Source organism: Maylandia zebra, linkage group LG14 (assembly GCF_041146795.1).
Source record: "Maylandia zebra isolate NMK-2024a linkage group LG14, Mzebra_GT3a, whole genome shotgun sequence".
NCBI classification, from domain to species: Eukaryota; Metazoa; Chordata; class Actinopteri; order Cichliformes; family Cichlidae; genus Maylandia; species Maylandia zebra.
Window position 1 is genome coordinate 31,009,809 of NC_135180.1, and position 27,323 is coordinate 31,037,131.

Genomic DNA, 27,323 nt, shown 5'->3' on the forward strand with positions numbered 1-27,323 from the left:
GCTCATCAGATCCGAATAAATCTGCACGGCTCGTGTGGTGTGTGATATGGGAAATGCTAATATCAGAATGCAAAGAAGCTACAACCAATTTTACTGCTGCTTACTGTTTACTTCTTCCAATGGAAGAAGAAGTTTTGATTCATACTTTGCTTTAATCAGCTTTTTGATTATACCATTGCAACAAGAGACTCATCATATGTAATTCAAGAAACACAGTTGCAGCTGTAAATATCAGCGTAATCAGTTGTCATCTTTCAACACAGTCAGTGGCTTGCATATCGACCCCCTCCCCACCTCCTTTTCCTTTGAAGATGGCCTGAAGCCGCTGATGACTTGCAGCAGTTTGAACTGAAAATGACTTGGAGAAGGTGGCAAAGGCAAGCACAGGTGCTGCGATTATCTGTCGCTTCAGGGCTTCAGAAACAACAAGAATACTACACATTTGCTTATGTAAGCACAAGTGCCTTGATTGTGTGTACTTTGAGGACTCATGAGGAAGGATGCAAGATAACTATACAATGTGAGAACAAACCTCCTGCTGATGGTCCTGCAAAGCCAGTGAAAAGCATTTCTCTAATGCTTGACTTTGAGGCTTTGCAAGTTATGAATACACTTCTAAAATTAAATACATGACCCAGCCTGAAAGCGTTCCACTCTGAAAGGGTCAGCATCACCTTCTGGTGGTGTTAATATATGTGGGGGGAAAGCACAGAGCAGTCACCACACACATGGAGACAAGCAGAACAAATGTAACCGAAAGTGCATCTTTGTGAGTCAATGAGTTATTTAATGTGTTTTTGAGACTAAGTGGTATAGTTTCACAAAGTTATATAATATAAACATTTTCTTGAGTATGAATGTACACTGTGCAGGATGGGACATGGTGTTCTCTGAAGGTTGGGACAAGCATTCCAGTTACTCCAAAATGATATAGTTTCTTTGTGAAGTAATCCAGATAACAAATATAACAACCACTTATTTTCAACTGTGACCAGCAGAGAAGAGTGCTTTTTGTCTTTTGTAGGTTTCAAGTTTTGAGTACATTTCAGTGGTTGACATAATGATTAGTCTTGAAGATAAAGAAAAGTGATTCCTTAAAAAAGCACTATTTGACTCACCGTGTTAGATTGAGCAATAACACCTTCCCCAGCGTTTGCAGGTTGTTGTTTTTCTGCCAGAATTAATCTGTAGAGCCTAAACGGCTGTCACTAGAAGCAAAAAGAGTTTTTCTTATTATTCCTATTCTCTTCACCTTGGGCAGTTGCTTTGCAGAAATCAAACTCAAGAAGAGACGTCTAATGTCTGAATCATTGCTTCAACTCGTCTGCAGTGACCTCAGCTCAGGAAAAATGATTATTTTTTCTGAGATAACAAACCTTTGTGAATGCTGTCAATATTCATTCAAAGATCCCACAGCACCTGGAAAAAACCCAAGTACCAGCAGTTCCCAGATATTACACACTAATTTGCATTAAGCTCCAACATTATCTATTATATCTGGAAATCTCATGTTTGGGGAAAACCTGTGTACACACATGCAGCTATAGATTAGCCAAAAGCATTTAATCTTAATTCTTAGTAGCCCAATTACTCTTTGTCTGAATCACATTATCATTGCTTTTCACGGTCAAAAATACTGTAACTTTTTTAGAAGTTGTTATTATTAATAATGTTAAAAAAGGATGCAAAATGAGCTTATACCTAAAGCCTGTTTCAGATGTGCACTTAAGTCCATTAATCAGATGACATCTAAATGTGTTGGCTTCAGGTCTTAAGTCCTTATAAAAGTCACAGTAGCACTGGATCAAACTTTGTGGAAAAAAAACATCACTTTCAGTCTATCACAGGTCTGAACAGCAGACTGCTGTCTGCAGTAACAAAAAATAACTTGATGTACTTTCTAATCTTGAATAACAACAATATCCTCTCTATCACAATCGAGGTAATGTCTGAATGAAACCGTGAGGAACATTAACCTAAAAATGTACCTACAGGGAGTGCAGAATTATTAGGCAAGTTGTATTTTTGAGGAATAATTTTATTATTGAACAACAACCATGTTCTCAATGAACCCAAAAAACTCATTAATATCAAAGCTGAATGTTTTTGGAAGTAGTTTTTAGTTTGTTTTTAGTTTTAGCTATTTTAGGGGGATATCTGTGTGTGCAGGTGACTATTACTGTGCATAATTATTAGGCAACTTAACAAAAAACAAATATATACCCATTTCAATTATTTATTTTTACCAGTGACACCAATATAACATCTCCGCATTCACAAATATACATTTCTGACATTCAAAAACAAATCAGCGACCAATATAGCCACCTTTCTTTGCAAGGACACTCAAAAGCCTGCCATCCATGGATTCTGTCAGTGTTTTGATCTGTTCACCATCAACATTGCGTGCAGCAGCAACCACAGCCTCCCAGACACTGTTCAGAGAGGTGTACTGTTTTCCCTCCTTGTAAATCTCACATTTGATGATGGACCACAGGTTCTCAATGGGGTTCAGATCAGGTGAACAAGGTGGCCATGTCATTAGTTTTTCTTCTTTTATACCCTTTCTTGCCAGCCACGCTGTGGAGTACTTGGACGCGTGTGATGGAGCATTGTCCTGCATGAAAATCACGTTTTTCTTGAAGGATGCAGACTTTTTCCTGTACCACTGCTTGAAGAAGGTGTCTTCCAGAAACTGGCAGTAGGACTGGGAGTTGAGCTTGACTCCATCCTCAACCCGAAAAGGCCCCACAAGCTCATCTTTGATGATACCAGCCCAAACCAGTACTCCACCTCCACCTTGCTGGCGTCTGAGTCGGACTGGAGCTCTCTGCCCTTTACCAATCCAGCCACGGGCCCATCCATCTGGCCCATCAAGACTCCCTCTCATTTCATCAGTCCATAAAACCTTAGAAAAACCAGTCTTGAGATATTTCTTGGCCCAGTCTTGACGTTTCAGCTTGTGTGTCTTGTTCAGTGGTGGTCGTCTTTCAGCCTTTCTTACCTTGGCCATGTCTCTGAGTATTGCACACCTTGTGCTTTTGGGCACTCCAGTGATGTTGCAGCTCTGAAATATGGCCAAACTGGTGGCAAGTGGCATCTTGGCAGCTGCACGCTTGACTTTCATGGGCAGTTATTTGGCGCCTTGGTTTTTCCACACGCTTCTTGCGACCCTGTTGACTATTTTGAATGAAACGCTTGATTGTTCGATGATCACACTTCAGAAGCTTTGCAATTTTGAGACTGCTGCATCCCTCTGCAAGATATCTCACTATTTTTGACTTTTCTGAGCCTGTCAAGTCCTTCTTTTGACCCATTTTGCCAAAGGAAAGGACGTTGCCTAATAATTATGCACACCTGATATAGGGTGTTGATGTCATTAGACCACAGCCCTTCTCATTACAGAGATGCACATCACCTAATATGCTTAATTGGTAGTAGGCTTTCGAGCCTATACAGCTTGGAGTAAGACAACATGCATGAAGAGGATGATGTGGACAAAATACTCATTTGCCTAATAATTCTGCACTCCCTGTATATTGAAAGAGAATACTATCAGTCATCAGTCATGTTATCAATCACATGTATAAAAAAAAAAAACGTAATCTGTTTTGACTGGCTTGTCATTGTCTATGTTTAATTGACTGCAGGTACCAAGCACAGGTAGAAGAGACAAAATACAACAAACAAGCAGTTTCTGATTTTCCTAAGCTAATTAAAGTGCATTCACAATTACAGTCATGTGAAAAGGAAAGGAAAATGACAGCTTTCAAAGGACTCTGTGTGGGTCTGTGAAGAACCTAGTACACCCCAAGATTCAGTAGCTTATACAACCACCTTTAGCAGCATTAACTGGAAGTAATTGTTTTCTGTATGACTGTTTTCAGTTTCTCATATCCATTCATCTTTATAACATTGCTTCAGTTCATTGAAGTTTGCATACATTTATATATGCACAGTTCTCCTAAAGTCCTGCATTGTAATCAGAGGTATGGACTTCAGCTGGGCCATTGTAGTACCTTGATTCTTTTCTTTTTCGGCAATTCTGGTGTAGATTTGCTGCTGTGCTTTGGATCACTGTCCTGTTGCATGATCCAGTTTCAGTCAATCTTATCTGTTAGATGGATGGGCTCACATTTGACTGAAGAGTGCTTTGATATACAAAGACTTTATGGTATCAGTGATGGTGGCTACAAAGAAGCCCAAAGTCACCACCACTTCACCACCGTGCTTTACAATTGGTATGAGCCATTTCTACTGATATGTTGTGTTTGGTTTTTGCCAGTCATGATGCTGATTATTATAGCCAAACATCTTCTGTTTGGTGTAGCTTGTCCAAAGGACATTGTTCCAAAAGTCTTGAGGTTTGTTCAGATCTTTTTCTTTTTTTTTTCTTATTCTACCCTGTTCTTTTTAGGCTTTTTAGGCTTTCTCCTTTTTCTAATTGTAGTTGCAGAAACGTTCACATTTAGCATGAGTTGTAGTTCTTGGGTTTTTTACAATTCTCTGAGCATTACTCGGTCTGACCTTAAGGGGAGATTTTTAGTGGGATGTCCACTAAAAAAGATTGTGTTGACATACACCTGAATGCTGCAGAATTCTAAAACCTCCGGATTTACAATGGTGGTCATGGTTGCAGATGATCAGTTGATAAAATGTATCTGATTAGCAACACCTGGTTGCTACTTACCCTCTTAATTTCTCTGGAAATAGTAAGGGTGTTCGTAGTTTTCCTGCGGACACTTTATTTTTCGTTGGACTGGAAGTGTTTCTACCCAGAATGTTTGTTTGGGGTCAGATTTTGAGGAGAAAAATGATTTAATATCCCAGGTAAAAAGTCATTTTATTTTATTTTATTTTATTTACAGGAGCAAGCTGTCACTGTAGTGTACGGATACTGTTTTGTTAGTTTACAGATAATGAAACCCTAAACAAATCAGTGACTTTTTTTGTGTTTATATCCTTCAGCAATGGCTCCATAGTGCAGTGGTTTACATGTTTGCCAAATAAGCAAATACTGCCAACTCAAAACCCTTTGGGGTTGTACCAGAGAGGGTATCTGGCATAAATAAAATAAAAAAATCTGCCAAATCAAACATTCAAAGATACTTGCTGTGGTGAACATTTGTGAATAGGGAAGTAGAGCAGGGCGATATGACCAAAAATATTTATCACGATATACATTTGAAAATTTTGGGGCGACCGTGGCTCAGGGGGTTGGGAAGCGTATCTGTAACCGGAAGGTCGCCGGTTCGATCCCTGGGCTCTCTGTCCTGGTCGTTGTGTCCTTGGGCAAGACACTTTACCCTACTGCCTACTGGTGTTGGCCAGAGGGGCCGATGGCGCGAAATGGCAGCCTCGCTTCTGTCAGTCTGCCCCAGGGCAGCTGTGGCTACAACCGTAGCTTGCCTCCACCAGTGTATGAATGCGAGAGTGAATGAATAGTGGTATTGTAAAGCGCTTTGGGTGCCTTGAAAAGTGCTATATAAATCCAATCCATTATTATTATTATTATTATTATTATTATTATTATTATTATTATTATTTGCGATAACGATATAACTGACGATATAATTGACACTAGACAAAATACTTTACAACTCCACAACTTTGATGGGGTTTTTGCACTAATAATGTATTTTCACTTAAACAAGCAGCTGTTTTTTATGTGCATTAAAGTTATATAAAAATGTAGCAGTGCAAATTCCTTGCTGACAGTTTAACCAAAAGGCATTTCCAGTGGAAATTGGCCAACATATCCTCAGCATAACCATGTATAATATCAACAAAACCTAAAAAGAGGTTATACACACCCAATACAGTAATATTATGTTGAAGCACAGTACGTATCACTCCGCGAGGCGCCTGCCTAATATAGCCGTAATGCTCCGACAATCCATCAAGCGGTGCGGGTTCGTAGCTTAGCAAAGTCGTACTAAAACATTTGACAGATTTTCGAGCGCCGTGTACAACATAAAATTGTTTCGAGGTCAGTAAACATAACCAGAATTCATACATAAGGGGCACTGTAGATTTTCAGAAAAATCAAAGGATTGATTTTAAGTGTGCTGTATTTTCCAAACAATACGGTTAATAACGATGGCCCGCTAGCATGCTCTACCAAAAATAGTGCTTTGTTGTATATCTGACGGACGAAAGCTAAACCAGTTCCACACCACTGAAGTTGCAGCCTTTTTACAAACCAATTCTGGTTCATCCGTTTCATTTAACGATCCACTTTCGCTCTTCTCATTCTCCGTCGCCGCCATGTGCGTATGTAAACATAGGCACTGCACATGCGCGTTTTACCCATATTCTATCGCGATATTTCATTTTCCTATCCTTGCCCAAAATTACACCGGTATTACCGTGAACGGTATGATATAGCCCAGCCCTATAAGGAAGCAGCCAGAAATAGCTTTAATGTTCCATCAATCAGTAGCCATTCCAGTTTCTTCAAAAGCTAATTAATCAGTAAGTATGATTAAAAGAAAATACAACACTGCTGTTAAATAGAAGCCCACATATCTTCATCTAGTTACTCTTAATAACAGTGGAAAGTGTTTTTAAATGGTCCTCTGGGTTTTTTTTTTTTCCAAATGGCAAGTATGCCTTGAGAGGAACAAGCTGGGGCTAAGATAAGTAGTATTCTTGTTTGTAAGTAAGATAAGAAGGAGAGTTTTGTATGAAAGTTAATGTGGGTTGTTGTCTTTAGTCTGTGCCTCTTGTGTGTAGCTGGCTGCTGTGTGGTTGTTACTGTGACCATCTGCCTTTGATCAAATGGTGTCATTTTTGCTTTATCCAGACATGGTTTAAAATGGGGAGTTTTAATTAGCTGTGCAGAAACAAGGCCTCCATCTATGTCATCAGAGGACTAACAATATTCTGATTAATTTATGCCGAGATATAGGCCACAATCATTAGGATTGTAATGGTTCCAAAACTAAGACCTAATCAGTGATACAAACATCCACAGTCTCATATGGCTGTTCCATCTTCCCGTTTCACAAAGCTGTGCCGCCCACCACCTTTCCCACCCGGCCTGACCAGCTGCCACAACTCTTACTGTTGGTAATGAATGGATGTTACAGAGAGAAACGTTGCAGAAGTGTATCAGCTCATTGGATGAATGTAAACACAGACACGAGGGGATTATGTGTAGCAGACATCGCAGAAAATGGAAGGAAAAATATGTTAAACTAGAGTCTGTCTAACCATTTTTGTCTTGGTATAAATAGCATGTGTAAAATGCACTGGCTGAGAAACAACTTAATGTATGTAGGCCTACTGGTATACAGTAGGTCTACCTGTTAGATACATAGGAGTTGGTTAAAATAATAAAGAGAAATGTGTAGTCCTGTGTGACTGATCTCATTTTCTAAATATTGATTGGTAAAATTTTGTCAAAAACATTTATCAGGCATGTTATGAAGAGGCCACGGAACATAGTGTGACCCTGAATAACCTACACAGCAGGGCTTGACAGTAACGGCTGCCCATTGCCCCAGGCAACCAGATTTGGACCACTGTCAACAATTTTGTGCTGTCTGGTCGTCTGTGTTGGCAACAGTTCTCCAGTGCTTAGAAAAGCAAAGCTAAATCCCTCAGAGAACAGTCTTCAAACTAAGCAAAAGTGCCCTCGTTGAACTATTTCACTGCGTGAGAAATAGAAGAAAAAATGAATAATAAGTAAGTAAGTAAGTAAGTAAAAATAACACAATAGATCGGTATTATTGCCAAATAAGACGAGCCAAATCTCCGGAAAAGTTTAGGAGTTAAATACTGTGTATGTTTGGGGAAAAAAATGCACCTTAAACTCTGTAACATGAGAAAAAAAAAAAAAAAGACTCATCCTGATATTTCAATATCAGTTCGGGTAAGGAGGCAGGGGCAAAAACCAACACAGCGGGTCACCTATGGAAAGATTAATCAACAATGCACTTCAACTATTAGCTCAGTAAATCGGTGCTGTGTTTTTGACAAGAAAGACCCCTTTTCAGACTCGACCGGTGTCTCTAGAAAAGAAAAGGAAAAAAAGAAAAAAAATTAAACCCGGCTTGCAGGAGTTAAATATTAATCCCTTTGTAATTTAACATCCTAAATTCATTACCTTGCAAATGTGAAATTTATATTCAGTGGCATCATTCTTTCATTCTTACTTTTACTTTGGATTGTTAATAAAGCTGAGCCTCTTGTTCTTAATCGAATCCATGATGCTTGTTGCTAGGGATACAGCTATAACTTTATGCCAGTTAATTACATTTTAGAGTTACTTGATTTGATGCATATAATTACTTACTTACATTTATTTTGGTTAGCTGAATTGTAAAAATGATTAAGGGTGCATGCAGTGATATACCCTCAGTATTAGCTAACAACAGCCTGCTTTAAATCTCCCTATACACTTTGCCTGTGCCTTCTTAAGTACCAGGGCTTTCAGAACAAATCTACATCAAGTGAATCTCTCATGGTAGTCCCGGTGATTTGACTTCTTCTACTTCTATTTGATGCAGAAGCAGAGAGAAGATCTTTCTGTCATTATATTATTGCAAATGTTGTCACAGAAGAATCGAAATAACAACATCTTTTTTTTTTTTTTTGCTCCAGTTTTATTCCTCTTTTTTTGATATTAAAATAATACTGAAAGTTTAAAAAAAACATATATACTTTTTAGCTCTGTAATTTAGCAAATGCAACAAAAAATATGCTATTAATGTAATGAAAATGTGTCAGAAGATTCATTGTAAGGCTTAGATATGTTTTTGGTTCGATATAAATATCTCAAAGACTTTAGAGTCAGACCTGTTACAGATCGTCAACTTTTCTTTATTATCAGGTGTGTTTCCAGAATCACTAAAAACTGCTGTAATCAAACCTATACTGAAAAAGGACAATCTTGACAAGACACAAATGAACAACTACAGGCCGATCTCAAATCTCCCGTTTTTAAGTAAGATCATTGAAAAAGCAGTTTCTCAACAGCTCAGTTACTTCTTAAAACAGAATAATTGCTACGATGCCTTCCAGTCAGGTTTTAGACAGAACCACAGCACTGAAACCGCTCTGACCAAAGTGTTTAATGACATATGTCTGAATACAGACAGTGGAAAAATGTCAGTCCTAGTTTTACTGGATCTCAGTGCAGCATTTGATACGGTTGACCACAACATATTACTCAAACGACTGGAGAACTGGACAGGTCTTTCAGGAACTGTACTAAACTGGTTCAAAACATACGTAGAAAACAGGAAATACTTTGTATCAATAGGTAACTTCACATCTGAGCAGACAAGTATCACATGTGGAGTTCCCCAAGGTTCCATCTTGGGACCCCTTCTGTTTAACATCTACATGCTCCCACTGGCACAGATTATAAACAACAACAAAATAAACTATCACAGCTATGCAGATGACACACAAATATATATCACAATGTCACCAGGAGACCGAGGCCCTGTACAGGCTCTTGGTAAATGCATTGAGGAAATCAATGACTGGTTGTGCCACAATTTTCTCCAGCTAAACAAAAACAAAACTGAGGTAATAGTCTTTGGCGCCAAAGAAAAACGATTACAGGTCACCAGAGAACTTCAATCTATACATCTAAAAACCACAAACCAGGCGAGAAATTTGGGTGTAGTGATGGATGCAGACCTAAACTTAGAAAAACACATTAAGACAATAACAAAGTCAGCTTACTATCACCTCAAGAATATATCAAGGATAAAAGATCTGATGTCTCAACAGGACCTGGAAAAACTAGTCCATGCATTCATCTTTAGTAGGCTTGATTACTGTAACAGCATCTTTACAGGTCTACCTAAAAAATCAGTCAGACAACTACAGCTCATTCAGAACTCTGCTGCTCGAGTCCTCACTAAGACCAAAAAAGTGGACCACATCAGTCCAGCTCTGAGGTCCTTACACTGGCTGCCTGTCCGTCAGAGGATAGACTTTAAAGTTCTGATGCTGGCCTATAAAGCTCTGAATGGTTTAGGACCAAAATACATCAATGACCTCCTGACCCAGTGTGAACCATCCAGATCCCTCAGGTCATCTGGATCCGGTCTTTTATCAGTTCCCAGAGTCAGAACCAGACACGGAGAAGCTGCATTCAGCTTTTATGCTCCTTATATCTGGAACAAACTCCCAGAAAGCCTCAGATCAGCTGAAACACTCAGTTTATTTAAATCCAGGTTGAAGACTCACCTGTTCTCAGCTGCATTTGAATAAAGCACCAAATCCACACTTTAAGCTTAAATTTCAAAACTTACATTTAACTACTGATTTTATCTACTGTTCTGATTTTATCTGTTTTGATTTTATATACTGTTTTGTTTGTTTGTTTGTTAATTAGTTAGTTAGTTTATTTGCTTGTTTTAATCAATTTTAAATCATGCTTTTTATTTGTTCTTGTTTCTAATGTCTCTGTAAAGCACTTTGAATCACCTTGTTGTTGAATTGTGCTATACAAATAAACTTGCCTTGCCTTGCCTTGCCTGTAAATATTTTTACTCAAAATGGCTCAAACATTGCTTAGATTGATAGTCTTTGGTCTATACAGTGTTATAGTTACTAAACCATATGTACAGTTGAGACAATCATTGTTTGATCCCCTGCTAAATTTCTAAGTTTGCTCACTTCCAAAGAAATAAACAGTCTCTAATTTTTATGGTAGTTTCAGAGAGTCAGAATATTAATCAAAAATCCAGAAAAAATATCATCCATCAGTTCATTTATCTATCCATCTATCCATTTGAAAATACATTATATAAAAGATGAATTGACTTGAGTCATGGTTTGAATGTCATTGAAGTTCTGGCTCCCTTATGGCATACAGATTATAATCAATCAATCAATCATATTCACTCACCCATCCAAATCATTGAAATGAGGTGTTCCAATCACTTCCATGGCCACAAGTGTATAAAATCAAGCACATAGGCATGCAGACTGCAAACATTTGTGAAAAATGGGTTCCTCTCAGGAGCTGAGTGAATTCCAGTGTGGTACTGGGCAAGTGCAACACATCCAGTTGTGAAATTCCATCACTACTAAATATTTCACAGTCAACCTTTAGTGGTATTATAACAAAGTGGAAGCGAATGGGAACAACAGCACGTCAGCCGCAAAGTATTAGGCCACGTAAAATCACAGAGCAAGTTCAGCTAAAGCTAAGGCGCATGAGTACAGAGGTCGGCAACTTTAGCCAGAGTCAGACACTACAGACCTCCAAACTACATGCGGGCCTTCACATTCACGCCTAAGAACACTGTACAGAGAGCTTCGTGGAATGGGTTTCCATGGCTGAGCAGCCATGGATGGGGAAGTGACAACTCTTGGTATGATTATTTGGAAAAGGAAGAAATACAAAGAGGTGGAGCTCCATGCTAGATCTTGCTTCATGGAATGTAGATGACCATAAGAAGCTGGTGGATCACCCAGAAACTACATGGGAGGAGCTTGTTAATGATTCGGAGGCAGTTGGAACACAGTCACCAAGAACACTATTGGTGACACACTACACCATAATAGATTTAAATCTTGCAGCACTCGCAAGGTCGCTGGCTCAAGTAGGCACATGTACAAGTCTGTCTTAAATTTGCCAGTGAATTACTGAGTCCAAGCGGGCTTTTGAGAAATTACTGTGGTCAGATGAAACCAAAATAATGCTATTTGGCATCAACTCAACCTGCCATGATTGGAGCAAGAGAAATACTGAGTGTGACCCAAAGAACACCAAATCCACAGTCAGGCATGGAGGATGACTTCATCACTTAGAAGCCAATTGACAAAGCCATGTGCTGTAGACTCTTTAACAAGAACCTCTTTCCTTCAGCCAGAACATTAAAAGATGGGTTATGGATGGGTCTGCCAACATGAAAGTGACCCAAAACATACCAGGCGTAGCTAAAGAAGAAGCACCCAAAGTCATGGAGTGGTCAGACAATCTCCAGACCTCAATCCTATAGAAAAATCTGTTGATGGAGCCGAATGTTCAGGTTGCCATTTGGCAGCCAAGAAAACTAAAGGATTTAGAGAATTTCTATAAAGATGAGCGCCAAAATGCCTCCCAATATGTATGCAAAACTGGTGACAAACTACCAGGAATATCTGGCTGCTGTGCTTTCCAACAAGGGTTGGCAAATATGAAGTCGTGTTTTGCTCGGGGATTAAAATTCTTATTTCACTCAATTTATGTCTTTTTTGCAATGTGTTGTTTTCTCTCTCTCCATTAAAATGAAATAACCATAAAAATAGAGACTGCTCATTTGTTTGTGAGTGAGCAAATTTGCTAATTCAGCAGGCGATCAAATAATTATTTCTTCCACTGTATTGCAACAGACCAATACAAATGGTGCATGAATGGAAGCACTCATCAACCTGACAATGGTGGCATTGTGGGAGAAAGTAAAAAAAACAGCAAAAAGTCTTGTGAAAGCAGAAGGCCTGTTTGTGAGATATGTCCTCTGACTATAATTTAGTTTATAACATTCATATTACTTAATGTTTGCAATAAATAACAAATTGCTGTGTAGGCGCTTTCATTTCAGTCTCTTTGTACTTTGACTACTTCTGCTACTTCTTCTGTGATCCAAACCCAGTGGTTCCCACTAAGTACAAACACGTCACAAGTAATTGTAGTATCATTTTTCATAAAAGTTGAATAATTTCATTGAAGAGCTGGGCACTTTAGCTTTTTGCAAATGTAGCTCAAACAGGAATAAGAAGCACCTGTGTTAAGGTCTACTTTCATTTTCATGTGGTGCATATTTATAATGTATTGCAGAAGGATGGTGCATGTGGGACTAACTCAAGATAAACCACAGCGTGTTTATCATAAGCAAAGAATATGTCAGCCAGTGCAAGTGGATCACTGGTGACTCACTGACATGTTTAATATTTTTTGGACGACGACAGAGCTCCGTGGCTCAGAGGAGAAAGCTTTATTTGGCTTTGGCTATGTAGGCAATATTTGTTGCATGAATTCATTGTTGTGTTTTGTCTTTCTTGAGCTCAAACTATTTGTTGATTAACCACATGAGCCATCATATGAAAGAAAACCCAGAATAAATAAATGTCAAGCAACATCTGAAATGTGAAAATATGCATCTTTTATGTTTTTATATTAGTGCATATAACTTCATGTATTCTAGGTTTTGTCATTCTTATTTATTAGTGCCAGACACTTAAGAATGTCACCTTGCTGTCTGTTGAAATTTGACTTTTATTTTAATAGTAATAAATATTAAGTGAATGGTTGATCAGTATCGCTTTCATGGGAGGTGTTGACCAAGACATTTGTCTTTCCTTCTTATTTGAAATGCTTCTATGGAACATCATAACATGCATGTGCTTACTAATTTTTGGCATCAGTAACAGCAATGTCTATGGCCTGATATGATACTTTTCAACTGCTGTCAACAAAATGCTGAAAGGGGCTAGGAAGAAAACCTGAAAAGAATAGCTTCCTAATGTTGAGACAGGAGACGTTTTAACTCATTAAGTCATTACACATTAGCAGTTTTGCTTGTGTGAAAAATTGGCAGAGAATAAAATTTTAATCTGTCAGTTCTCTGGACACCCTAAAATTGGGGAGGGATATGAAAGACGTTTTGATTCTTAAACCGCTCCATAGCTCTAAAAGCATCCATAAAATGAAGGTGACAATTTGGAATCATCTTAATTTATAGTTAAAGCTGCAATTTTAAAATAGACAGCCCTCCTCCTGGAACTAGTTCCTACTCGCTGTTCTAAACCATTCCAGCTACACAAAGCACAGGCATATGCATACTAAGACTTTGCATGCAGATTTTTGGTGAATGTGTTCTGCTTTGCATCACTGTATCTAGTATAAAAGTTGTCAGATTGGCCAAAGCCTAAACACAATATTTCCTTTTATACTACTTTAGTTGTAATACTCTGAACGTTTTTTTATAATTTTGTGTAAAATTACACAAAAACACAAGAACCCAGCTTTAACACAAATATAGACCAATATAATCTCCAACCTTTCACATTCTTAAGGTGCTCAGAGTCCTTCTAGACATCAGCTTCTCTGAACATCACACATTTTCCACATGTCGAAATCCAGAAAATCCTGCAACCTTGAAATATGCTTGCCATCAGTAAACAGAAATCTAATCTGACCTGACGGGTCACTCATGTCAGTGAAGCGTCTGTGTCCTCGGGGACTGAGAGCCGTAACAGGGCCGGGAACTCGTCTTTGTGTGTATGTGAAGAGCATCCAAATAAAAGACAGGGATCAAAAGGTTGTCATTGCGGTGTCCTTGATTACGTAACAATCGCATTAGGTAGGCTGAGGATCATTCTTCAGTTTACACATGTACACCTCTGAGTACCTTTACTGCGGTGCTGCCTTTGTTCTAAGGTTACACTACACGAGGCACAATCTTTCTGTCTGTCTGCATCAGTGTTGTGGTGTCTTAGATCAAAAGCGCTCAAGGGATGGTGAAACTAACCCCTTCAGATGGACAGTATAGACTCTCAGCAATTTCTTTTTAACACCAATGGGTGTCTGATTCCTGCTGCAAATGGCAGACAGCCTGCTGTCAGATGGGATTAGGAAGAGCCTTACCTGCGTGCAAAAGTATAGAAGGCTAAGAAGAGCCGGATTCTGTGAGCTGAGACTAATTAATCTCTCAGTAATAGTAAAAATGATATGAGACCTGATGTGAGTTCACTCTGGCGTGGAATATGAGATCATTTCCCAAAGAAAGATTTGTAGCCCTTGTGTCACCCAGGGATTTTATGAAGTGAAACCAAAGAGATGGCTTTAAAAGGAATTTTAGGTAAAATCCAATGACTCATTTCTTCACCATATAAATTTGTTGTCGAAGCAGATTTTATTTCCATGTTGTTTACATGCAGGTAATAGATCAAGCTTGTAAAGAGGCCACAATATGCTCTTTTGTAGGTTCATAAATTTATTCTGGAGGTTTTCTGGAATTGGTTGACATCACTTCCTATTTGAAAAAACTTTTTTTATTCTTACCGTGCATGCAGCACTTCACTTCACCGTTTGTCGGAAACGCTTTGTTTTATGTTCTTTCTCTCTAAAGCCTCCGTATTAAACCTAGTCTGCTTTGATTGGTCAGCCAGCTATCCATTATGTAATGCCTTCTTTTCTGATTTTTGCAGACCAGGGAACTGCTGCAAAAATCCAACACTGAACTATGCCTGGTTCAGGCAGCAGCCTTTGAGAGAAGACAGTAAAAACGCGGGTAACAGTGTTGAAACGTAATTTTAATCACTGATTCTTTGCTCCGCATAAATCAGGAATTTGTTTTGAAGAAAATTGCGCTTGCTCTGCTCATCCTCTGTTCTAACTAGTAAGCAGGCATCTCACTGTAATACACAAAATCTTTGTCTGTATGTTTGGTCCACACAACTCTTGTTACACAATCCAGACTTCAGCAACCACACTTGGCACACAGGTACATGTTAGGTCCCTGAAGGTTCTTATCTATATTATCTATAGATATTATGATGTCAAACCACCTACCAACAGGCTAAAATGAATAATGTTTTACATTTTATTAAAGCATTACATCATTTTAATTTCACAACAGTAACAATTCATTTGTATTGAAAAAACCTGAATTATGCATTAAATATAATGACACAATCATGTTGCCTGGCAACCACCTACCAAAATGGGCCATTTTTAATATTTATGCACCCGTAACACTTTATAAAACCATCATATCATTTTAATCTCATGACTATGACTTCTAATTTATAGCCACACATTTAAATATTGTAATATATTGCAATATATCTCATATGTTATGATGCCATCAGTAATGGATTAAAATTAAATTCATTTTCTGTGGGAGAAAATAATCCTCTTTGTTATAGACTTCTAACCTTGTACCATTCTATACATGCAGAAACAATATGTAAAATACACTCAAGAAAAGCATAATATGACGTCTTTGAAAGAAAAAGTCCAGTTAAACATCAACAACCCAGAATTTGATCAATCTGCACAAGCTTGAAAAAAAAAACAACCTTCAAAAGAAAATGAAACTCACGCCACATTGTACTGACTGCTTTCCAACTTCTATTTCAGCAGTGAGGTGGCATTAAACCTTTGCAGTAGAAGAGAGCTAAACAAAATGAAGTAATTAAAAACAAAAAGTCAGACCTCGTATTCAAAACATGATAGAAATCTGACATTTTATGCTTTTCATAGTTTCAGTTAAGAGTTTGTTTTTTTTAATATACTTTATATTCCCCTTCTCTGTCCTACATAGATTTGATGTTTTGATGCCTGTATTTATTGGTAGGTTTTTTGTTTTGTTTTTGTTTTTCTCAGTGGAGCTGAAGCTTCACTGAGGTTTCATTTTCATTCTGTCAACTATTTATTTATTTTTTAAATGTGTCAATTGATAAGAGATAAAACGCAATGCGATGGCAATGCGCCTATAAGTAGTATAAGAAAAAAAACAAACAGAAAAAGATTCAGATTTTAACGTCTGGCACGTTGTTTTCTCATTCTGCTTAGTGTTTTGGGGTTTTCTATGCTAAATGAAGATTATTTGACATAACTTTGTTGTGTTTTTTACTTTTTTGAAAATCCACCATTCACTGGAGGTTAATAGATACTCTATGTAAAAAATAATCGTGTTTAAAGCAATGTCTTGCTGAAGTAAGCGAATAAAAGAAAATGCATCAAGAAAGTACATCAGGTAGCTTAAGCAGGTGTTAGAGCTGAAAATAACATTGTATAAATAAGCACAAAGAGTTTACAGCGTGTGCAGGTGAGAAGATGAAATGTGAGCCGAAAATTCCGGGTTGAGTAATGGAGCTGAGTTTGAAGGCTAAACAGAGGGTAAAATGCTGTGCAGCTGTTTCACAGTGCAATAGCACATGATTCTAGGAAGCTGTACCAGCAACAATTTCTACCCCGTCACTACAAGAGATCGGTAACTGAGAAAAGGAATATGCCAAGAACGTGCTCTTGCATGTGATTGAACAGTCAAAACAGTCCCTCGCTGGATGATGATGATGTGTTGGAAATGTTCAGCTTTTGCTGTCAGATGACCCAGTGGATTTTCTTTTTTTTGCAATATTTGTGGCCAGAGGCAGCTGCGTCAGGAGCCCCGCTGTGCCAAAACAGTGGTCTACATAAAATAAATGAGGAGGCTCCTTTTTTTTCTGACTCAACACAGATTGTATTACAAGAGTTCATAACAAAATAACTGATTTAAAATGGAAAAAAGACACAACATTACAAAATGATTTAGATTGGTGTAGGGGTACAGGGTCTATTTTGACATTTCTCATTAAAGTGTGTCACAAAGCATTAGGCCTTGTTAAGGCTTGTGTAAAAATCATTTTCATGTGCACATTATATACACACAAACATTTGTACACATACAATCAATATAATTGGCAATGTTTGACAGAGCAGGTAATTCGTCATAATGGGTGTCTTGATTTATTTTTTCCTTGTAGTCACAGTGCAGTGATTTACTGTTTCTTCTGTGCCCTAGAGTGAAGTTGTGCTGGGAGAGACAGAGTGAAAAGCATGTGGCACGCCTCTGTCACAACCACCATATATATAGCAATTTCTACACCCCTTTAATTCATACCTCCACTTTTTGAGTAGTTTCTCTTCCATAATAACCTGCTATATTTTCAAGTTGAAGAGATTTTATAAGACTAATTATCTGATAACAAGTCAGATTCTCCTGGCTTATGAGATGCTTTTTTTTCCTTAGGTGCCTTCTCTCTTCAGCTAACGAAATGATTTCAAACGAGTAATGTCTGATAAGATGAGACAGAAGCCTTGTGGGCATGACTAATGCTACTGAGTCCAATTAAGCTGATGTACCCACTGAATCAAATCACCCTGATATGATCTTGTCTGCCTGTGCATATATTGCCTCTAACTCTGATCACCTGAAAAAATAGGAAAAGACAGAGAGCATCACACATGCACAAATCACTGCTGTGTTAATGGCGTTATGGATGCCAGTTTTTTTTTTTTTGTTTGTTTTTGTTTTTCCAGTTTATTACATCTCATGTCAAATGCTCAATTTTGAGATTTGGTCAATTAACAGAGGGGACGTGCAGGAAACGTGCACACCACAAAAATAAATGTGTACTCACAACAGTTATAGGAAGGTGTTCAGGAGGAAAGTGGGTAAATTAATGGGCTGTTCTCTAATCTAGAAATTGTTAGTTTGTAAATGTGCTGAGATAGCACATTTATATGTAGCCTGCTTCTTGCAAATGCCACCAAACTACTGTGAATCCCTGTAACCGCTGTACCACACCCACCGACAGTGAATTTATGACTTAGTTAAGCTATCTGAAGGCTGCATCAGCTTGCCAGTGAAATGATTGTTAGTCTAGAGGAAGTCATAAATCAAAAAAAGGTTTGGTTTGTCATTATCTATTAATACTCTGCAGCTCTCGGTCTAGAGTTCTGGAAACAGGCACAACTCAGACATTCATGCAATCTTCCCCAAGACTGAAAAATTTTACTCTGAAAGATAGAGGTGAAAGACAGCTCTTCAAAGTTTCCCTGGCTTGTGATTGATTTACTCATCCTTCCATGGTCTGCAGCCAGTGCTGACAGCTCTGGAGGTGGAACAGTGCAGAATGCCTTAATTGAGCCTCATGCACAGAGCTTAATGCTGCAGGCACAAAACCCACACAATTAGGATGGGCTAATGACGTGGGGTGTCGCCCATTATATTTCCAAATATCCTGTAGGGGATTCCATATTTAGTATCACTAAGTCTTAATTAGTGATTAGCGAGAGGAAATGGAGTATTTTGCAAAAGAAAAAAGATTTTCACACAATTCATATTTTGACACTTTTTACATGATATGTTAAAACAAAGAAGAGAATGTATGTGGGTCATTATTTGAAGACTGCAATTTGAATTATTAAAAAGTCTCTCTGTCTTTTCAGAGCCAGGATGATTTGCACGTCATTCACAACAATCAGCTGGGTAAGTCTTTTATTCCTAATTAGTAGTAAAAAATAGAAAGTGGAAAAAAACTTGTGTGTTTGTGGAGCGTGTATAATTTCTAATATTCTGTGTGTGTGTGTGTGTGTGTGTGTGGTTTGCTAATAAAACACTTAAAAGCAGAAGGAAACTGGAAAATAACAAATTCGTGTTTAGGAGGGAAACTGAAAACCTGAATCACATTATCCTGTACTTGCAGTGCTCAGACAAGGGAGCATATGCTTAAACAGTATGTCCTTATCTGCTGTAGATACAGCTAAGGACACAAAGAAAATTAGTCAACATATACTATGTGTACCACTTACAGTAATTTCAAATGTTTAATTAAAAAATACAAATGATTTAGTTCTAGATCTGACTGGAACTTATTTTGGACCCAAAAGGTCATTTTACTAGTTGACAATATGTCAACAAATATAGTTTCAATCTTATAGCCACAACTGAGAATTATAACTTAATTACTTTTAGCCTGATGGTTTTTTTTTTTTCATCCATTCATTACACCCCATTGTTCCATTTGTTTTCTACCACTTATCTCTGGCTGGGTCCTGGGTGTAGAGGCTATACAGGGGGTTTCAGACATCCTACTTCCTAGGAACATTGGGGTGAGATGAGATGTATAAAATCCAGTGAAGTCTGGGTCATGCAACAGATTTACTCTGAGCTCCATCTGCATCTACAAGCTCCTCACCCTATCTCTAAGCCTTAGCACAGCTATCACAAATTTTGTCTGCTTGATCTCACTCTTTCAAAAACTACCTAGAGCTCGTGAGAGCAGGTTAGGACTGGAACATACACTCACTGGGCACTTTGTTAGGTATATCTTTTCAACTGCTCAATAGAACAAATATCTAATCAGTCAATCTCAAGGTGACCTATTTGTCTATATTTGCCATGCAGACATGGTGAAAAACTTGCTGAATATCAAACCAAGCATAAACCAGACATCGATTAAACACTTGAGCCTATTTTTACTGACCATGCTCAGTTCTGTATGAGCACAGTGTGTCCATCTTCTGATGGCTGTTTCCAGAAGGTTACGGTACCGTGTCACAAAACTCAGATCATCTCAAACTAGTTTCTTGAACATTACAGTGTACTCAAATGGCCTCCACAGTCACCAGATCCCAGTATAACAGAGCAACTTTGGGATATGGTGAAATGGAAGGCTCACATCATGGATGTGAAGCCAGGAAATCTGTAGCAACTGTTGCATGATGCTATTATGTCAATATAGTTGCTACATGTTAATTGGTGAGTGTAGATCAACTAAAAGATTAAAAGCTTATCCTTTCTGCTAACCTGTACAATACCTGCATTGCTGCTGAAGCCACAGCAAGCTTTCTCTCCAGGTCATGCTGCCATATACCATTACTTTTGAACAGTATAGTAAAACTTCTTTAGGGAAACAACCCTTCCCTAACCCAATACAGCAATCCAGCATCTCATGCTGGCGGCTTCACATTTGACTCCAAACAGCCCCAGACACTGAAGGTCATGCTCTGATGAACATTCTCTGCAATAATGTACACTATAATTATAATAACAAGATAATAAAAAGGTTGTTGCATTGGTTTACTGTGTGCTTTACCATAGTAAAAGTTATTTGTGTCTCTACCATTTTTTTTGCATGGTATGATATCATAGCAATGAGAACACTGGCTTTTTTAACTACCAGATAGCAATAGTACAGCACCATGTAATGGAACAAGACTAAATAGTTATCATATTTAGTCTAAGCACAATTTTTTCCTTTACTAATAAAAATAGAGATTGTAAACAATTAATTGACCTACATTTCATTTTATAGGCAAATGGAGTATAATAAACATCCATACATTCCTAGAAGTATTCATATTTGTATGTACTTGATTATAAATACAGGTATTGCTGTCTTTGATAGTGGAGTTCTTGTATTCAATTTGATTTACAGTAGTTTGATGTTACTGTATTTGATAATTCAGATCAGACTAACTCAGTAGAACTAACCCGTAATTCCAGATGACATCCAAAGGGATGAACTATTGCTTAATATAGTTCAATTTTAAAGAGCGCTGTATGATGAAAGAATTGAATTGACATTATTGCTTGATAAAATCATGAATAATAAAACCTGAACTGAGTAATATTGGACAGTGTGAAATTTAAATGGCAAGTACTGCAAAATCAAAATAGTAAAATGGGTTTTGCTTATGCGTACCTTGAAAATTTAATCTTGAGAGTTTCGCAGACTTCATAAATAAAGTCCCATCTTTCTTCAACGACTTGACAGCAACCAGGAATTTCATAAATAGAGCAAATAAAAAGATCTCATGCATGCTTTTCACGCTTCAGGGGACTCGCACAATCACCATCTGAGAGTGATTTTCGGGAGACTGCAGAGGAGTTTGGAGCCCGCTTTCTGGACCTCTGCCTGTTCATTCAACTGGGTCACCACAGACGCAAAAGCACACAAAAGCAACTTCGTAATGCTCTCATTTGGCACCTCGGCACAGAAAGGAAATACAAACAGACAGCGATCTGAAAAATGGAGCTACACTATCTGGCACTGCCATAGTAATTCCCTTTGTCACACCAGAAAAGCTACGCTCGCCTGCAGAGAATGTTGTTTGTGGGCAGGAATGTAAAAGATGAATCACGGAGAGCCAGACTCCCTTTTGTTTTAACAATACAGCAAACTTCAGGAGGTCTGACTGGATTGTTTATTTTAAAAGCCCCAGTAACATTTGATGGGTATTAGAAGTCATTCATTTAGCAATCTTTCTTCAGAGGGAGTACAGGGTGCAGACTTTAAATAAAGTAAATGCATTATGTGCAGTATGTACATGCTACAGATATTCATAGATGGAACAAAAACTAAAAAAACAGTGTGAGCCCACCGGCCATATTGTGCAATAAGTAGTGCTTTAAAAATGCAGCATGCTACATCTTAACAACAGATAACTAAATTGTTGAGAGTGTGACCTACCTAAATGCACTGGGTATAGAACTGTTCAAATACAGATAGATGCTTAGATGTGCATGTTCCCCATCAGTTTCCAGGGCTGCAAGTCTCTCCCACTGCGCTATCACCGAATGGAATCTGATTTTTTTTTTTCATTTTACTCGGTTAAATGTGTTCTGCACATTAATTTCCAAGGTTTTGTTTGGTCTTTCATTGAAGCTCCAAAGTACCATCATAAATCTATCCCGGCAGGAGGACGTGTCTTCAACTTGTTGATAAAAGTGAGCAAATTTCGAAATGAGACTATTGTATTACATTACAATAGGTTTGTGTCTCTCATCTTATTTTTTCTCTCTTGATCAGTTTGTATTGAAGTAAAAAAAAAAAAAAATTTATTGTTCAGCATGACAAAAACAATTAAACAATCCAAAGCTTGTAAGGCCTTTATCTGTCTAGCTTAATCAGTTCAGTCATTTCATTTCACTATCACACTGCTAGTCCAAAGAGGAAAAGATCAAATGGATAAAACGTGTGTTTTATATGCATACTGGCACAGCAGAGAAGTCCGAGTTATGAATAGCAATACATGTAAGAAAAACAGAAAACTATCTCCTATTAAAACAACTTCAAAAGAAGTTCACGTGCATTGTTTGTGCCATTTAGAAATACTGTATCAGGAGGTAAAACATCTAAACAAGAATAACTTTTCTGCCAATTCCAATTATTTTTATTAGGTAGATCCAACGCAGTGTTTATAACTTACATACATGGCTAAATGAGGCAGTTTTTGACTAAAATCTATCCAGGTCACCACTTAAACCATAGTAATCCATTACTTACTTTACTATTAGGCTAATTTTAAAAGCATCAGTGGAGATGTGTGAGGTTAATTACTGACTTCATAAGAAGTCATAAAACTTTTCATTTGAACTTTTGTCTTTTTTCCCCTTCTATTAGGGACACATTAATTAGCAGCATATTATAAGAATAGAATGGAAACCTTAATACAGACATCATTAATTACATTAATATAGTCTAATGGTACCTTTGCTGTTTATTTGGGTCATCACCAGTATCTGTGTGTGGTCTTTTTTTCTAGTATATTTCTTTCATTTTCAAAATGTTTATTAAAATGTTAAATCGATGTACTAGAAAGTTGATATAATAAATAAATAACCTTAAATTGTTTTTCAGGGAATGTACCAGCATTGGGCAGATCCAAGGTGTATTGCCCAAAGCTGTGTTTTAAATCTGGATCTAAATGTATACTGTTATATAGTTGAGGTTATATACTAACTCTATTCTACATCTCCTTTTTCAGAACAAAACCTAAATGCCAGAATTTAAATCCAATTATCACTATAGCAGTCGTTAATCCTAGGAAAGCTGTGTTACTGTCCCGTATGCGGCTATATTATATTTATTCAGTGGCTCAGCCTCTCCAGGCCAAGAGGACACGCGAGAAGATAGAATGCATATCAATGTTCACAAGATGTTGACTGAACTCCTTTTTCTAACTAGTATTTCTTATTTTCCTTTTTTTTTTCCCCCTCCCTACAAACAGTGCTTTGCTGCTTGCTTGTGACAATGCTCTATTGTGTCTGTGTCTTTCCTTTATTCAAGTGGTAAATGGCTTGCACTTATAGGTCTTCTTAGAAGTTCTCAAACTCCTTTGCGTTGCTGCTTTGTGTCTCGTTCACTTTTTCCACATATTTACAATGGAGGTGCAGTTGTCATGCAAGGTGCTCACCAGCCACCGGGAGCATCCTGTTTAGTATTTTGCCCAAGGACACTTGTGGAGAAGCCAGGGATTAAATCTCTAGCCATGTGATTAGTGGAAAACCCGCTCAAACACCTGAACATAGCTGATGGCTTTATTTCATTTAATTTAAAAAGTAATTTAAAAAGCAGGCAACCATCCTGAGAAATGCAATCAGTCGTGGCATATATTGCCAAATAAGATATGAAAGCAAACATATTCCCAAAAATTCAGCTTTACAGAAATTAGAAAAAAAATGTTTTAAAGTGATATCAAATCCATCCTCTACTCATTCGGTACTTTAATGGGTAACGAATGGGATTCATAAGCAAAACCTGGAATCTGTTAAGCGTTAATTGCCTGAGCTTCCTGAATTATTGATTCTAAGTGAGGTTTAAGGTTTGCATTCAGCACTCATTAGTCTTTAGCAGAGTTATCCATGGAGTCAGGAACTCCAGAGAACCTCTAATGAGTGTGATTATCACAGGTTGGATGCAGCTTTTTTTCAGCCTGTCCTTTTACATGTTGTAATTTCTGTGTGTTTCTGTGTTACTACTTGAAGAGAATGTTTATAAAAGATTGCTTGTTTCCTTTCTTGGCTTTCCCATCTTGCTTCTACTTCATGCACAGTCTTTCCTTTCCAGTCTTTTGTTGTTGTTGTTGTTTTTCAATGCAAGTGACTCCCTATCGTTGTCTGCTGGCTTTCTTCCTCATTCCGCTCCCTTTCTGTTGTTCCCCACTTTGGCATTTTCCTCCCTGTGTTTTATTGAGAGATATTTATGATGCTGACCTTTTCAGCAGTAAGCTAAAAGTTAAATACACCATGCTCTCTATTGATCTTGTGCAGGCTAATTAAAAGTATGTATTAATAGAGGAAGATGGGTGATAGAAAATCATTTTTACTTACAGCAGGGGCCTTTGCCACACTAGATTATCATCTTTCAAGAAGGTAAATAATTTTTATTCCTAAAACTCAACCGAAAAAAAAAAAAAAAAAAAAAGAGGGTGTATTCATTTTGAATAATAAATCCTGGACCTGGTTGGTATTGGTGGTCATGGTTAGTGTGGACAGAAAACTGCAACACAGTTTGCTCGATTGAATTTTGTCTCTTGCGTTTTGGACACGAGGAAGGGAAAGATGGAGGGGATTTTTTGGGAGATAGATGATTCTGGGCCATCTTGTCTCGGGGAGTCCAATGATGTGAGTCACTGGAGTGTAGCAGGTTTTACAGCAGCACAATCAGCTGCTGGATGGGGGGTTTGGCCTGCTGAGTATGGAAATGAGCTATTGACATCCTCTGTCATCTCTCACTATGTGCTGGCAATGAAGGGCTCTGAATCTGTCATGGCAGTGGTATTGTTCCCACAACAGCCTAATGGCCCCCTCCACAGAAGCCCATCCCTCTAGATCTTAGCCGACTTTTGTCATTGAAATTGCACTATGGATCTGATTTCCATCTTCTCCCAAACATACAAGCATATTTCTATATGTTTGCTGCCCCTTGCCTCGAACGTGTGTTTATTTGACTGCGGAGATGGAAATACTCGGGGCTGAGATGAAATGTTTCTGTGACAGTTCCACGGACTACACACACCTGCTCTGTGACACTGATGGAAATGACAGAGCTGCAGGAGAGCCTAGAGGTCAGTGGGCTCTCAGCTCCGCTGCCACTTGGCAACATCTGCAATCCTGCTCTAAGGAAGTGTCACTATTGATTTGTGTCAGTGAGGCGACAACACAGCACGGCCAGGCCACTAGAAGAACACAATCTATATACAGCCGTGTATCTCTCTCTCGCTGTATGCCCTCCTTTCCGTGTGCATACCTAGAAATACAAACACTTCAGCCTTGATTCTTTAATCAGCCTGATCATACCCTCTTATGCGCAGAGATGCTGAAGCTGTGAGTACACACGAGACTCGAAGCCTCCCTGTGGAGTTTTCCACAGATCAGATGGTGATGGCCTTTAAAGAGTGGTTTCATGAATTGAGAAAAGCATCAGATCAGAGAGAGAGGAGGAGGCAGAATTCTCCAGTGTTTCATTTCATCCAATATATTTCAAGGCTGATACAGTCCTTTTTTTTTTTTTTTTTCTATGGAGTTGCCTCTGTGGAATGCTGAACGAGGGGAGATAAACGAATACTGCTTTCTAGTTCCATCGACCTGGCAAAATAAAATCATCTGCACCGAGGGGACTAGGGCATTGGCTTCATCTCCTCAGGAACCTTCAATCTCTTTCATTCAAGGCATATTATTTTCAGCCAAGAGGGATCCTTTGATAATTTAATTTAACTGCAGAAAAAAGCACTGTGTTGTGTGTTTTGCACCAGGGTGCAACGTCACATCTTGGGCCTGTTATTAAATAGATGAATTGATTGCATACTTTCACCTCTGGCAATTCTGCTATTAATACAGCTACTACTGCTAAGATTAATAGCACTTTTTCTGTGACAGCTGTGAAAGCAGCACATCCAAACAACCATTAAATGCAACTTGTCAAACTTGCGTAGTTACTCTGAAAGCTATGACCATGACCAAAAACACCCAAGAAAACATCTGACATCCTATCTAAATACACTAGAAACTGTTAAAGAAAAAGCAGGCTTGGTACTTAATTTAAATAGTGCAAAACTGCATTACATGTGAAGGAAAGGAAAGAGGAAAACTGGGCTACTTGGATGCTTTTTTAACTTTGCAGGATGCTGTGAAGAGTAAGAAAATCATGCCGAGCTTCTTTTTTTTTTTTTTCTTTTTGTCCTTGAAACAGTCAGACATTCCCGCTGTAATAGGGCCTAAAAATACCTCCCATTTGTCAGATAGCACAACTAACAACCATCTCCAGCACTTCGACTCTCTTGGCACAATTACCCAGCAACAATATAGCAATCAATTAGAAATCGTACATGTGAGCGATCACACCAGCAACCTCAACCTAGCCGCAAACCTCCAAACACAAACCACACACAGTGCGTTTACAAAACACGTAACTTTTTCTCAAGTTAAATCTATATAGATCTAAGCCTAGAGGCATCCCTGTATAATCTTGCCTCCACAGTGAAAAGTGCTAGCGCCGAAGGCATTGTTTTAAATCTCGGTCCTATAATTACGTAAAGGTAGATGTATCGATTGTATCGAGAGTGTATACAAAGGTGATTTTTACCTGAAAGGAGAAGGACAGAGAAAAAAAGAGACGAAGGAAGAGGGGTACTATAACAGGATTTTTCCTCTTCCCCTTTTCTCTCCATTGTTTGATGATTAATCGAAACCCATTAGTGTGGACTCGAGAGCAGTGAATTCTGTTTTAATTAGTTTCTTTTTTTACCCCTCATTCTCCTTTGCTTTGACGTAGGGGTACGTGTTATCTACACAATGAGGGATTGGCAAACTGCTTATCTGATTTTGCTGTTAGTCTCCTGCAGCTGGTATTATTGCTGTACTGTGCAGTATCAAGAGAATGGTACCTCACTTGGGGCTTTAAAATGCACTGCTTTATGTGAAACCATAGGCGCACGCACGTACACGCACATTCATTTAGCGAACTCAGCAGAAGGACATTTAGAGGTGGTGTAGGGGTATTCACTATGTAAGCTCAGCTCAGTGGAGGTTAGA

The 27,323-nt window shown here is 38.2% G+C and overlaps 1 protein-coding gene across 2 annotated transcripts in view; it reads left to right on the forward strand.

Annotated features, from left to right (window-relative positions):
• Positions 1-27,323, forward strand: part of b3glcta (beta 3-glucosyltransferase a) — an 83,105-nt gene that overhangs the window by 16,046 nt on the left and 39,736 nt on the right. For both annotated transcript variants that reach the window (XM_076873342.1, XM_004560615.4), the window contains exon 3: positions 18,953-18,992. In XM_076873342.1, coding sequence (XP_076729457.1) covers positions 18,953-18,992 — 40 coding nt within the window. The remainder of the gene's footprint in view (positions 1-18,952; positions 18,993-27,323) is intronic.